This window comes from Myiozetetes cayanensis, unplaced genomic scaffold (genome assembly GCF_022539395.1).
Source record: "Myiozetetes cayanensis isolate MyiCay16 unplaced genomic scaffold, myiCay2020 scf3, whole genome shotgun sequence".
Taxonomy (NCBI): domain Eukaryota; kingdom Metazoa; phylum Chordata; class Aves; order Passeriformes; family Tyrannidae; genus Myiozetetes; species Myiozetetes cayanensis.
This window is the reverse complement of record NW_026087521.1, coordinates 60,801,033-60,813,300: the sequence shown is the minus strand read 5'-3', so window position 1 is coordinate 60,813,300 and position 12,268 is coordinate 60,801,033. Positions and strand designations below refer to the sequence as shown.

The following is a 12,268-nucleotide window of genomic DNA, read 5'->3' as shown; positions in this document are numbered from 1 at the left end:
CTGGACATGTGATGCGATTCTTGGGGCGTCCTGTGCAGGGCCAGGAGTTGGACTTGATGACCCTTGTCAGTCCCGTCCAAGTCAGAATATTCTGTGATTCTGTGATTCTTCTTCAAACTGATTTTGTCATGAAACAGAGAAAAGAGGAGGGTAGATCATTTGTCTTGGCAAAGTCCAGAAGAAACAATGCTATTAGGGATTTGGACTTGATGATCCTTGTTGGTCCCTTCCACCCCAGGATATTCAGTGATTCCCCTTAGTTAGACTGGGTGCTCTCTCCAGAGAGCAGCGGAACACATTGTACAAAGGGCTGAAGTATTCTCTCAGGAAAGTGATAAATACTTCCAGAGAACTAAGAAGAATAAAGACTGACAGAATAAAGACTGACAGAGGGTACACAAGTCCTAGCACGGACCAGTGTTTCAGAAGCCAACAGCCCCTAAACCAGAGCAGGTAACAGAGAAAAGCGTAAAATTCTGTTTCAAAAAGGATACCTTGCAGAACCAGGATGATGAAAAAAATGCCCCCTTGGGTTATTTGGGATATTTAGCTTTTTGCTTTTAGGAAAACCTCTGCAATTCCCAGCATTGCCTTCCAGAGCCCTCCACTAACCCAAACATATTAACACAAAGCTGAAACAACCTTGAAGAGTCAGTCTACAGGGAAATCAGCAAAAGAGTGGTTCTCAAAACAAAGCTTTCGAGCATGGAGATTTTTCCCTCTGGTATTCCTGGCTAAATCGTTGCTTATCTTCAAACTGGGAAGGTTGTTGATTCTGCTGATGGGAATAGAAAACAGATGTATTTCCTCAAAGGGCTCTGGTACAGCTTGTCAGGAGAGAGACACAACCAAATAATAATAGAAAGAAAATGCAAGGAGTTAAAAGAATTATGATTTCTGGATACTGGCAAGAAAATATCTGCATTCCACATGCTTATACAGTCTTACATAAAAGTACCAAGCAGCCATTCCAGGAATCCCCTGCAAAATGCAAGAATACTTTGCAACAACAGAATAACCTCAATTTGCTCAACGTTTTATAAGATAAGTTTGCCCTTACCTGTAACTTCTGTCAAAATTAACCATTTGCAGTGGGGACACGTGTTTACCACATGTACAATGCAGGCAACACCTCTTTAAACAGGCAAGGAAGCGATGCAGATAAATGTATTTGGTCTGAAGCAGATCTTGTAAGCCTCATGGTAAGAGGGGGTGAGGAAATTAACTTTTTTTGAGCCTGAAGTAGAACACCAGGAGCGAGGTTTGAATAATCGAGAGAATAAATATTCACAGAGAATAAAGTGAAACGTGGCGTTTGGTGAACACTGAAGGCAGGGTTCTGGTAAAAAAAAACCAACTCTAACAACATACAATTTATTTTGGAAGACTATGTTGCTATGGATAGGTAAAGAGGTACTTAATGAGTCCCAGGAGGTACTTAACGAGTTCGAAGTTGTGATGACTTAGGAAATAAAACAGTGCGTAGGGGGAGATCAGCAGAGTATCCATCCATAGCAGCAGGGGTTGGGAGGTGACAGTGGAGCACTTGGCACGACCTGAGGAAGTTCAGCTTGGAGGAGGCTGAGGGGAGACCTCACTGCAGTTACAACTTCCTCGTGAGGGGAAGAGGAGGGGCAGGCACTCTGTGGTGACCAGGGACAGGACCCGAGGGAATGGCCTGAAGTCGTGTCAGGGGAGGCTTAGGTTGGATGTTAGGAAGAGGTTCTTTCCCCAGGAGGCGGCTGGGCACTGAACAGGCTCCCCAGGGCAGCGGTCACAGCGCCAAGGCTGCCAGAGGCTCACGGAGCGTTTGGACAACGCTCTCAAGCACACGGTGGGGTTGTTGGGGATGGTCCTGCGCGGCGACAGGAGCTGGACTGGACGGTCCCTGGGGGTCTCTTCCAGCTCAGGAGGGTCCCGCGGCCACGGACGGACGGACGGACGGACGGACGCTCCCGCTCCAGGGGGCGGGGCCTACGGGAGGGCGGGGGTCTGCGAGGGGCGGGGCCTGTCCGTGGGCGTGGCCTGCCGTCCAGCCCAGACAATGGGCGACGCGGCCGCTCCGCACCGGAACTGAATGGCTCGGGTTTCCTCGCACATTCCTCCGCGGCGGAAGTGGCGTCGGCCCCGCCCTCGCGCTCCGTGGCGCCCTCCTGCCCCGCGCGGTGCCCCGAGGGGCGGCGGGCCGGGCGCGTCCGCGCCGGGAGCTGCCGGAGGGGCGTCCCCGGAGGCGGCGGGCGCGGGAGGTGCCTCGCCAGCAGAGGAGCGCCGGAGGGACTACTTTTCGGCTCGGAAGGCAACGCGCCTTGCAGTTCCGGGGGAGGGTTGGTACGGCCCGTCACTTCCGGCGGGCCGGAGGCGAGGAGCGGGGCTCGGGCGGGGGGAGCGGCCCGGGCCGGGACAGCGCCCGCCACCGTCACCGCGGCACCGCCGCCGCCCGCCCCGCCGGGGATGCGCCTCGGCCCCCGCTCCGGACACTGAGCGCCCTGCCCGCCCCGCTCCGCCCTGCGCTCCCGGCGGCGCCGGCGCCCCCCTCCCCCTGCGGCCATGGCGGGGGCGGCGGGTCGCGCTATGCGGCCGAGTTCGTGCCGCCGCCCGAGTGCCCCGTGTTCGAGCCCAGCTGGGAGGAGTTCAGCGACCCGCTCGGCTTCATCGGCCGCATCCGTGGCCTGGCCGAGAAAACCGGCATCTGCAAGATCCGGCCCCCCAAGGTACCGCGCCCGGGGGGGCTGAGCGCGGCTCGGGGGCTCCGCGCGGGGCGTGAGGGGCCGGGCAGCGCCTTCCCCCCATCCCGGTTCGCCCGGCGTGCCGGGTGTCCCCTCCGACGGGCCGCGGGGCCCGTGCCGGGGGCACCGAGGGACCTGTGGAGTGTCTGACCTCGGAGCGGGGTGTTGGGAGGTTGCTCTGCCCAAGGCCAGGAGCGAACGGTGCGTGGAGGTGCCCGGGACTTCACGCTCTCGTCACTTCAGTAAAAAACCCCACCGGCCGACTTGTGAAAGCTGCGAGCGCTTCGTGGGTGAACTCGGGCGTTTGCTCCGGGAGGGGAGGAGAGAGAAAAGAGGGTGTTTGTTTTTAGCGGACTGTTGTTTATAAGCATAGCCTGTAAGCTGTTAAGAGGAGCGCGGCCGCCCTGTTTGTGCAGGGGAATTATGTTTGTTTGAGGCAGTTTAGGAAGAAGAAGCTTAATCACTCCGATGACTCGGTCATTATTTCACGATCACTTGTCCAGTGACCTGGGAAAACCATCTCGACAAGGCAGAAGGCAGTTAGATCCCCGAATTATTAAAGTACAAATGGACTTTAAATATGGCAGTTAAGTAAGAGGCTTGAAAATACCGAGAGAGGTAAAAACCTGAAAAGAAAGCGTGATCCGAGTTGCGGGGTTTGCCGATTGGATTTCATGATCCCCCTCCCGGCCTGTTTTGGTTCCCGGAATCTTTTTAGTTGGTTTAATGGCACGGGGAAGACTTGACCTCCACGGGGCTGCCCTTTCTAAAATAAGCAGAATGGCTCAGGTTGAGAGGCCCCAAGAAACCGATCCAGGTCCTGTTCATTGAGAATAACGAGAACTTTCCTGGCCGTGGGATGTGTTCGTGTCTCTCCGCGATTGCCGAGCTGTTCGCACTGCAGGGTTCCACGGGATGCAAGAGTTGATTTGCAGCCTGCAAGAAGGACTAAATCAGACACTTCACACTAACCCTGCTGATTTATTGCTCTTTACCATTATTGGAAGTTGTAAATATTTTTCACTTGGACTTGAGGCCTTTGTGTGCTGCAGCAGAGCAAATAATAAATGATTAGCGTGGCTTGTCCACCTGGAGTGGGGTGTCCTTGCTCTCTTGTATTTGCTGCCAGGTAGATAATCCACTGTAAGTGAAGCTTTTGTTTAAAAAAAAAAAAAGTGCTGAAAAACTGAATGACTTGTTTTGATGTTGTAACACAACTGTGGGAGATGGGGCTGGGAGGCACTTGTGGTTGAACCGGCTGGTGGTGCTGAGAGGGTCATTGTTTAAGGCTCCATTTCTGTTAAAAGAGCTGAGCTCCTGACTGGTGGTCTTATCTTTATACATGAAAATGCTAGATGTGTTATAATGTGCTTTATTTAGTCTTTGTTGCTGTTGACAGTGAGAATTTTTCAGGGTGCAGGATATATGGAACTTTTTTTAGAGTAACTAACCAGCAAGCTACAGGGTGTACCACCGATTTAAATTTAGTGTGAAGCAATGCATACTGAAATGTTTGAAACCTTATTTTATTTTGCATTTTTACTTCTGTGAGGATCTTTTCCTCTAACTAAAATATTGTGGGAGGAACGTTATTGTGTAAGCACAAGAATGTCTTTAAATTGGAAAGTGATATCACTGGTTTTACTGAGAAACTCATTTACTGTTGGAAGCCTGTTTACTCAGGCATCATTGGGGTCTGCTGGTTTTGTGCCTTGAGAAGTTTCTGGAAGCAATAAAATGTCTTTCTGTCTCTGTTTAGGACTGGCAGCCTCCATTTGCTTGTGAAGTACAAAGTTTTCGTTTCACTCCACGAATTCAGCGCCTGAATGAACTGGAGGTGAGCTTGCCCACTGTTGATATAATTTTGTGTTTGCACTGAAAGCAGGAGGTCTCCCTGCTTGAGATTTGCATCTTGGCAGGTTTCTGGATGGGGAATACTTTAGAAATCCGTAGACCACATCAATGTTTATACTTGGCAGTGGCAGAGTTCATATAAAATAACTCTCCATGGCTTTGAGAAAAGTCTGTTTTTTATTTTATTACCCAAAATAGCCACAAGAGTTTTTCACATTCAACTGGAAATGTCTAAAATGAATTCCAAATACCATGTGTGTAGTAAGAGCAGCCAGTGTCTAGCGTTCAGAGCTCCACAGGCAAGGATTTTTTTTTTTTCTCTTGAAATATATACTGCTGTTCTGAAGCCTCTGGTTACCTCATACTGATTTGATAATGCCTTTTAAGCCTTAAAAAGACCTGATTTTTTTTTTATGGCCTTATTATAGTCGGTTAATTTTATGATTTAGAAATCTATGTGAGCTTTCTTGAAAGCAGCATGAGTTCCATTCTGCCCTGGTTTTTGCTTTTCTCTACAACACTGCTCAAAGCCCTGCTCTGTTCACATGCCAAAACGTCGTGTATCGTTTGGCTTGTAAATGGGTCTCCTTATGGAAAGTGATTTGAGTACTCCTAAAATGCTCAGGGGAGGAGGCCCTTCTGCATGGTTAAGGCATATATAAAAACTGTTTGTAACTCTCCCCCTCCCCACCTATGTATACTTTAATAATTGCTCTTGTGTTTCTCTCTGGAATGCTGGTTTTTTTTTTTTTTTTTTTTTCATAAGTTTGGGTTTTGGTTTCAAACCACGAATCTGTTAGGAAGGAGTTTGGTTTATAGGATCTTAAATGCAGAGAGAAACACTTTTTTATCAGTGTTTCTATTTTTAGGCTTTTTTAACATGACTGAGAAATACCTCCCTTGCCAAGTTCCCCATTGAAAATCAGAACATTATAAAAACTTACCTTTTTCTCTCAGGACTGTAAGGTTTTTGTCACATTGGTTTTGGGATGTACGTGATTGTCTGCTTTCGTTGATTGCAGGCAATGACAAGAGTGAAGCTGGATTTCTTGGATCAGTTAGCAAAATTTTGGGAACTTCAAGGATCCAATTTAAAAATCCCCGTGGTCGAGAGAAAGATACTGGATCTCTATGGTCTGAGCAAGGTAGGTATTTGTAGGCCTTAGTCAGGCAGGGACTTGGATTTTCATTCAGGCTCAAGAAACCAACTAACAGGGAGGGTTTGTTTTACAGCACTAATCTCATTAATGTGGAGATTAAATAATTGGGGGGAAAAACCCACAGTAAACAACATTCCTAATTTGAACCGTTATGGCAGACATGTCATAGCATAGTTAAATCAGCTGCCTGTGGTTGGATTCTATACAGCAAGTATTCATTACCTCATATAGCTTGAATGTCCTGGTGTCAGCTGGCCACTTGCTTTTTAGTTCTCCTTTTTCACGTGTGGTGGAGCTGCAGGAGTTTGAGGTGCTCTTTGGGAAGGCAGCACTGTGCTTGTGTGCAGTTCAGCTCTGAACTAGGAATTCTCTAGTTAATTGTTGTAATTGCTCCCTCCTCTCTCCCAGAAGAGGTTTTTATAAACATGCATCTTTGAGAATTTATAGTGGCAGTTTCAGGAACAATTATTTTCATTTTAAAACCAGACTCAGCTTAAGGCTGGCTAGAAATCTGTTCTACTGTAGCTATATTTGGTGTGTTGTGTTTCAAAGCTTACACACAAATGAATTGTTGGAATTTGCTTTTGCACTGGCAAAATATATGTACCATTATAAACTTAGCTGTTAAGGATGGCTTGTTAATATACATAGGTAGATTTCTTCTTACAGGGTAAAGACTGAAGTTCTGGTAGTTCTAGTGCTTCTAGGTTAGAGCATCACTTTCCATTCCCCATCAAGATTCCTTTCTCACAGGTAAGTAAAAATGTCAAGGTCTGAATATGTTTCATTTTTAAGAAAAGAGGAGTCAAGTACTTTGGAAAGTCTGGAAGTGCCGATAAAGTTGCAGAGAAAAGCTGATACTGGAATATGCAGAGTATCAGGGGTACTGGGGGATATCTGGTTCACTGGTATGAGCTGGAACACTTTAGTTGGCTGCAGATTTGCAGGTCTCAGCTCATATAGTTCGCTAGTGGCTTCTCTAGCCATTGTTCATGTATAGATACTTTTGGAAAACAAATTTTAATGGAAATTTTGAAGATAAGTTGAAATTTAGGACTGGTTTAATTTTAATAGGCTTTTCTAGAACTTTTCTGTACATATGAGGAAAAATAATGATCAATAAGATTACTGTTTTATTTAAACATGTCTGATTATGGGAGGAACTAGAATTAGCAATTTTACTTGTCACTGTCACAATTAGACTTCTGAATTTACCTCAGCCTCAAAAGCAAACCATGAATTTCACTCCAGTAATGAAATGTTTTTGCATTGTGATTTTTAACAGTTTGTGAAACATTAAGCATGAATTTGGTCCTTGTCATCCTTGTGTAAGGAAATGCACAGCAAAACTACATTGTTGCAGATATAGTACTAGTCCTACAATAATGTAAATGAAATTATAATCCCTTGGTGTTTTTAACTACTTGGCAGTGAAACTTTAAAAGGAATGGAGGCAGTGGAAATGTTGCCAGTGTTTCTGAGGAAGGAACTCATATTGTGTTATGTTCATTACTTGGAGGCAAAGGGTCTTGTTTTTTATATGTAAGCAGTGATAGTTCTGTATGGGAATTACTCACGTCAAACCAGTTAAAGTCAGGTGTAAAAGCTGGACTGAGTTATTTGGAAGGTAAATTCCCTTTTCTTATAGTAGTCTCTCTTCCATTCAGGGATTTTTGTGAGAGTTTCTCTAACTCTAAAGTTTTGAGCTCCACAACACTCCCTTCTGCCTGGGGTCTATTAGAATGGGCTTTACTTCTGGGCAGACTTGTGTTTTATGTCAGAGTACAACTCTGGTGAGAGTTAACTTCTGAGTTTGTTCTGGTGGTAGGGTTTGTATTGTTTCCAACACATCATAAATTTTAACTGTTGGACTCCTCCTGTCTAGGACAGTATGCAATTTACATTTACTAGATAAATTGTCACATTAAATGTATGAAGTAGTGAGACTAAGTAAGTGCTTCATTATTAAAGTACTAGTCTTCTGGGAAACAAAAGCTAAATCCAGGATTCTGTCACTTTTCCATAGAACCTTTTAACATTTGATTGGTTTCATTGATTCTTGGTTTATGCAAGTTGGTGAGAGCGGCTCAAAACCCTTAACTTTTTATTTATGCATTTCAGATTGTTGCCAGCAAAGGAGGCTTTGAAGTAGTCACTAAAGAGAAGAAATGGTCCAAAGTGGCAAGTCGGCTTGGCTACCTTCCAGGGAAGGGCACAGGGTCCTTACTCAAGTCTCATTATGAACGGATCTTGTATCCCTATGAGCTCTTCCAGTCCGGAGTCAGCCTTATGGTGAGATGCTTGTCTTTCACGATATGAAGAGGAGACCCAAACAGCACAGAGAGTGCTGTGTTACTGCATAGAAAACTAGGACATAGGGCCTGTGCTTTTAGAAGCTTCAGCTCTGCACACAAAGCTCGAACCACCCTCACACTCACCTGTGACAGAATAGTGCTAGAACTTATGTGACTTGGCGTAGTTATTGTTGCGTATTTCTTTATAGGACTGAAGTCAGCTCTTGTTGGGAAGGAAAACAAGGCAGAAGATGATATGATTAATTGCAAAGATCTCTTTTTCTCTTGATAAGCTGGTAGTTGAGATTCGGTTTCCGTAGTTGAAGGGTGTGTGGATTAATTGACCTCTTGTCCAGACGGTGTGTGTAATGCCGTGTGACTTCACTTGTCCTGTTTCTTCGCAAACAGAGTGATTCACAGGCTGTGGAATGACTGGCACTGCCTGACCAATCATCACGGTGTGCTGTGCTCTGATCCCCTAGGGCATCCAAAAGCCTAACTTGGATCTTAAGGACAAAGTGGAGGCTGAGGACCTCAGCTCAGATGCCCAGGCTTCCCCAAAGCAGGCGTCAAGAATGAACGTTGTGCTGAAGAGAACCAGGCGCGTCAAATCCCAGGTACCTGATACCCTGCTCCTACACAGAGCAGTGCAGCAGCCTTTGGCTGTGGGAGCCTGCTCAAAAGCACCACCAGGAAGCAGTCTTCATCTAAATAAAATCCAGAGAAGGTTGTCTTTCTGAGACCTGGTTTGATGTGGTAGATGCACTGTTTATATTAAAACTTCTAAAAGCTGCCTTTTTTTTTTTTATTGATGAGTGGCCGAAGTACCTTGGTAATGAATGCATCTGTGAACACTAAACAGATAGAAAGCTGTTTGTGAATTATATTAAAGCTTCTGCTTGTGCAAAGTTCTAAAAGATTTTTACAAGCTTTTTAAAAATGTCCCTTAGTGACACAAATATGTGTAGGTAAGTCTTTGTTAATTGTGCAGTTGCACATGGGACTGCCTCAAACTGGGCAGACTACTTCTCTGAAGAAATAAGTATGTGAGGAGATGATGAGTGATGGCTGGAACTGTATAGGATTACTACAGTTTTGCTACTGAAAAGCAGTTTGTTTTCTTCAGAATTACTGGTGTTATAGGAACTTCTGGTATTCTACCTGGTGATATATCCTGGGAGTACCCCACAGTAAATGTCAATTCAGACTGAATCACCACTGTTTTAAATGCTGTCTCATTAGAAACAACTGTGGGGTCTTGTCCTGATGGCTCTATTGCACTATTTAAAGCAGGCCTTTACCTTTTGACGAAGATATCTATTGCAAGCAGCATCCTAAGGCTCTTCACATGAAGTCTGGTGGCTCCCTGCTGGCTCATCAGCAGAGCGTGGGCGAAAGCTGGATTTATATGCAACCAACTTCCTACTTGCTTCACGCCATTCTAGACTTAGTTTCAGAACTGCCAGGTTTTTTTCAAATGCTCTTAAACTGCCTGTTTTCAAATGCATCTTTCTTGTCACGGATATACTTGAGTATCCCTTATAAACTTTCACATTTTTCTCTGATGTCATGATTGATTTAGGCTGAGTTGTCTTTTTTCAGTCTGTTTCCTTAGCTGACTGAAGCTGACTTGATGTAATTTATGGTAGCCATATAACAAGGTGTCACATAAGCAGTCTCAGGCAGTGATCTTACCAGATTTCTTAAATAAAGCATTGTTGGTGAGCTATCCAGAAAAACTGCAAACACTGCATGAACTGTGATCATCACTGTGTGGAATTCTTTTTAGGATTTTACTGAATCTTACAGGAAAATGCCAGTATGACCTTCTCCTCATACATGGTGTAGAAGCGCCTCTATGGTATTAAGATCCTGTGTGATCTTTTCTCCTACTGATTTCAACAGAATAATGGTCCTCCTCATTTCTCCTTGTTGGAAAAATGATTCTGTACTGGTCCTGGCACTGCTGTAGCTGCTTCATTTTGTTTAAAAGGGCTGCATTTCAGAAATGAAAGATTATTTTATTTGGATCATCTGCAAAAGTATATATATATATATATATGTATAAATGCCTTTTATTAGGCTTGTAGCCAAGCTATCTTTTAAGCATTACAGTTATTAAAATGGCTGAAACGACTTGTGTAATACAGGAAAAGCTCAACCTACTCGTGTAGCCAGGAGGATTAGTTTCTGGCTGTGTTGGAAGCTGTGTATAACTATCATAAGTCATCCCTGGAACACCATTTAGAGGCAGATTTTTTTTTGTCCTCAGTAGCCCCAAATGGTAGAGGGTAAATACCTGAGAACATGGAGCAATTGTTCCAGATGTCAGTGCACCTCCTTAGTGTCGACAGGACGCTGTTTAGTGTTTGAAGTGCAAACCTGGAATTGTACCAGGGATTGTCTAAATAGTCTTCAGAGAACAGGTAATATGCAAGTAATGTAAAGACTGCTAAATAAATGTCATTCTGCTCTAGTTGAAACATCTGAATGATTTGTGTGTAGTGTGCCAAGTAGTCCAGTGCCTGGGTAGTGAGCATGGATAACTCCACAGGCCCCTGCATCTCTGTAGATCTTTTTCAAGTGCTGAAAGTACTTTCCAAAAATTCTGTGCATCTTCTTGCAGATAACTTGCCGAAGAACAAATAAGAAAGCGTAAAGATAGTAATCAGAAATTACTTGAATAAACATCCTCAGCAGTAGAAGGTGTCAGACTTCAAAAAAGCAAATTTCAGGATTTTTTGGAGAATGTGAAAAATGAAAGAAAATAGGGAATGGGTATTTTGTGGGTAGGGTGGGTTGAGAATCCGAACACCACAATCCAGTGTCAGTTGAAAACTTTGTATTTGAATAGGAAGAGAATAATTTGATGATAAGAGATTCTGTTCAGAAAATAAACTGAATGTTTTATTCTCTTTCTCTTTTCTGTGAAGGAAGCTTTCACAAATAAAAACTGGAGAAGGGCAACTGAGTTCCTAAGGGCTTGTAAAAAAAAAAAAAAGTAGGATTAATTCAGATTAGAAAAGAACATCCTGAAGGAAAGATTAAATTTAAGAGAGTACTTTCTTAGAAAAGAGTAGTGTCTCTTCATAGATGATGTGTTAGGGTGTATTTTAACTGACAAGGGATTTGTCTAATGAAGTTACGTCATGGTGATTTGTGGTAAAGAAATGCAGTACTGGAACAAAAAGTGCTGTCTTTTCAAAGGATGTTAACTTGATGTCCAGAGAATTTTCCTAACTTAAACCCAATTCTAAGCAGTATGTCTGCTTTCAGGTTTCTCTTAGAAGAAGTTTGGTTGATTGTAGAATAACGTAATAAAATAAGCTTCAGTTTTTTTGGTTTGAAAGATTTCCTTCCATGGGAATAGCTGTGAAACAAAACAGTGAAACAAAAGAGCTCTGGGATATGCTGACAAATGCCCCAAACATGTAAATATTTTGGTTCTTGATTGTAACTATTGTGTTCTTGCACATTGGGGGTGGAGGAATGGGGATGCAAGTGTTTCCAAGTTAATGAGGGTGGGACAATGGAAAAAGACAGTGTGTGTGAATCCAGTGTAACGGATCATGTTATTAGGATTGGCCTATATACCAGGAAAGCCCTTGGGTTGTACTTTCAGTTGAGAAGGTGAAAGAAACAAAATTATGTCTGTGCTCTTCGGCACAAAGCAGGGATGAGAATAGAATCACAGTTTAATCAAGTTCATTTCACTGATGTGGAGAAGATATAATGCAAAACTGAGATTGTGTTGTTAGCAGTGAGAAAATGGCAAGGAATGCACCACTGCCACTTCCATGTGCTCGCAGTTTTGAGTTTGGTTTTTTACAGTCTTAAAGGACACCACCGAAAAACTACTCAGTGAGGCTTCTGAATACTGAGTACTTTACACCTTAAACTGTCAGTATCCTGGCAGTGTTCATGAGGTTATGTAGAAGTCTGGATTTTTAAAAAATATTTCCCTTTCAAAAAGCCAACTTTTTCAAAACTACAGCTTTTTCCACCTGAGCATGAATGGGTTTCATCCGCTTAGGTTTAGCGGAATCCAAGTAAATCCAGGCAATGGAGTTATGAAAATATATTTAAGGAATGTATTTTTAAACCAAGCTGTAAATCTGAAGAGATGTTGCTGCATGTTAATGATTTATTTTTAGTAAATATGGTAATAAAATTATTTTTCATGTGTCATTGAGAAAACTGTCTTAGGTCAGAATAGCAGAAGTTGTGGAGATAG

General features: G+C 43.8%; 1 protein-coding gene across 1 annotated transcript in view; it reads left to right on the top strand.

Moving 5' to 3' along the window:
* The first annotated feature begins 705 nt into the window (after positions 1–705).
* Positions 706–12,268, top strand: part of KDM5A (lysine demethylase 5A) — a 51,211-nt gene continuing 39,648 nt past the window's right edge. The window contains exons 1-6 of the mRNA XM_050324844.1: positions 706–724; positions 1,906–2,711; positions 4,486–4,563; positions 5,603–5,725; positions 7,862–8,032; positions 8,517–8,651. Coding sequence (XP_050180801.1) covers positions 706–724; positions 1,906–2,711; positions 4,486–4,563; positions 5,603–5,725; positions 7,862–8,032; positions 8,517–8,651 — 1,332 coding nt within the window. The remainder of the gene's footprint in view (positions 725–1,905; positions 2,712–4,485; positions 4,564–5,602; positions 5,726–7,861; positions 8,033–8,516; positions 8,652–12,268) is intronic.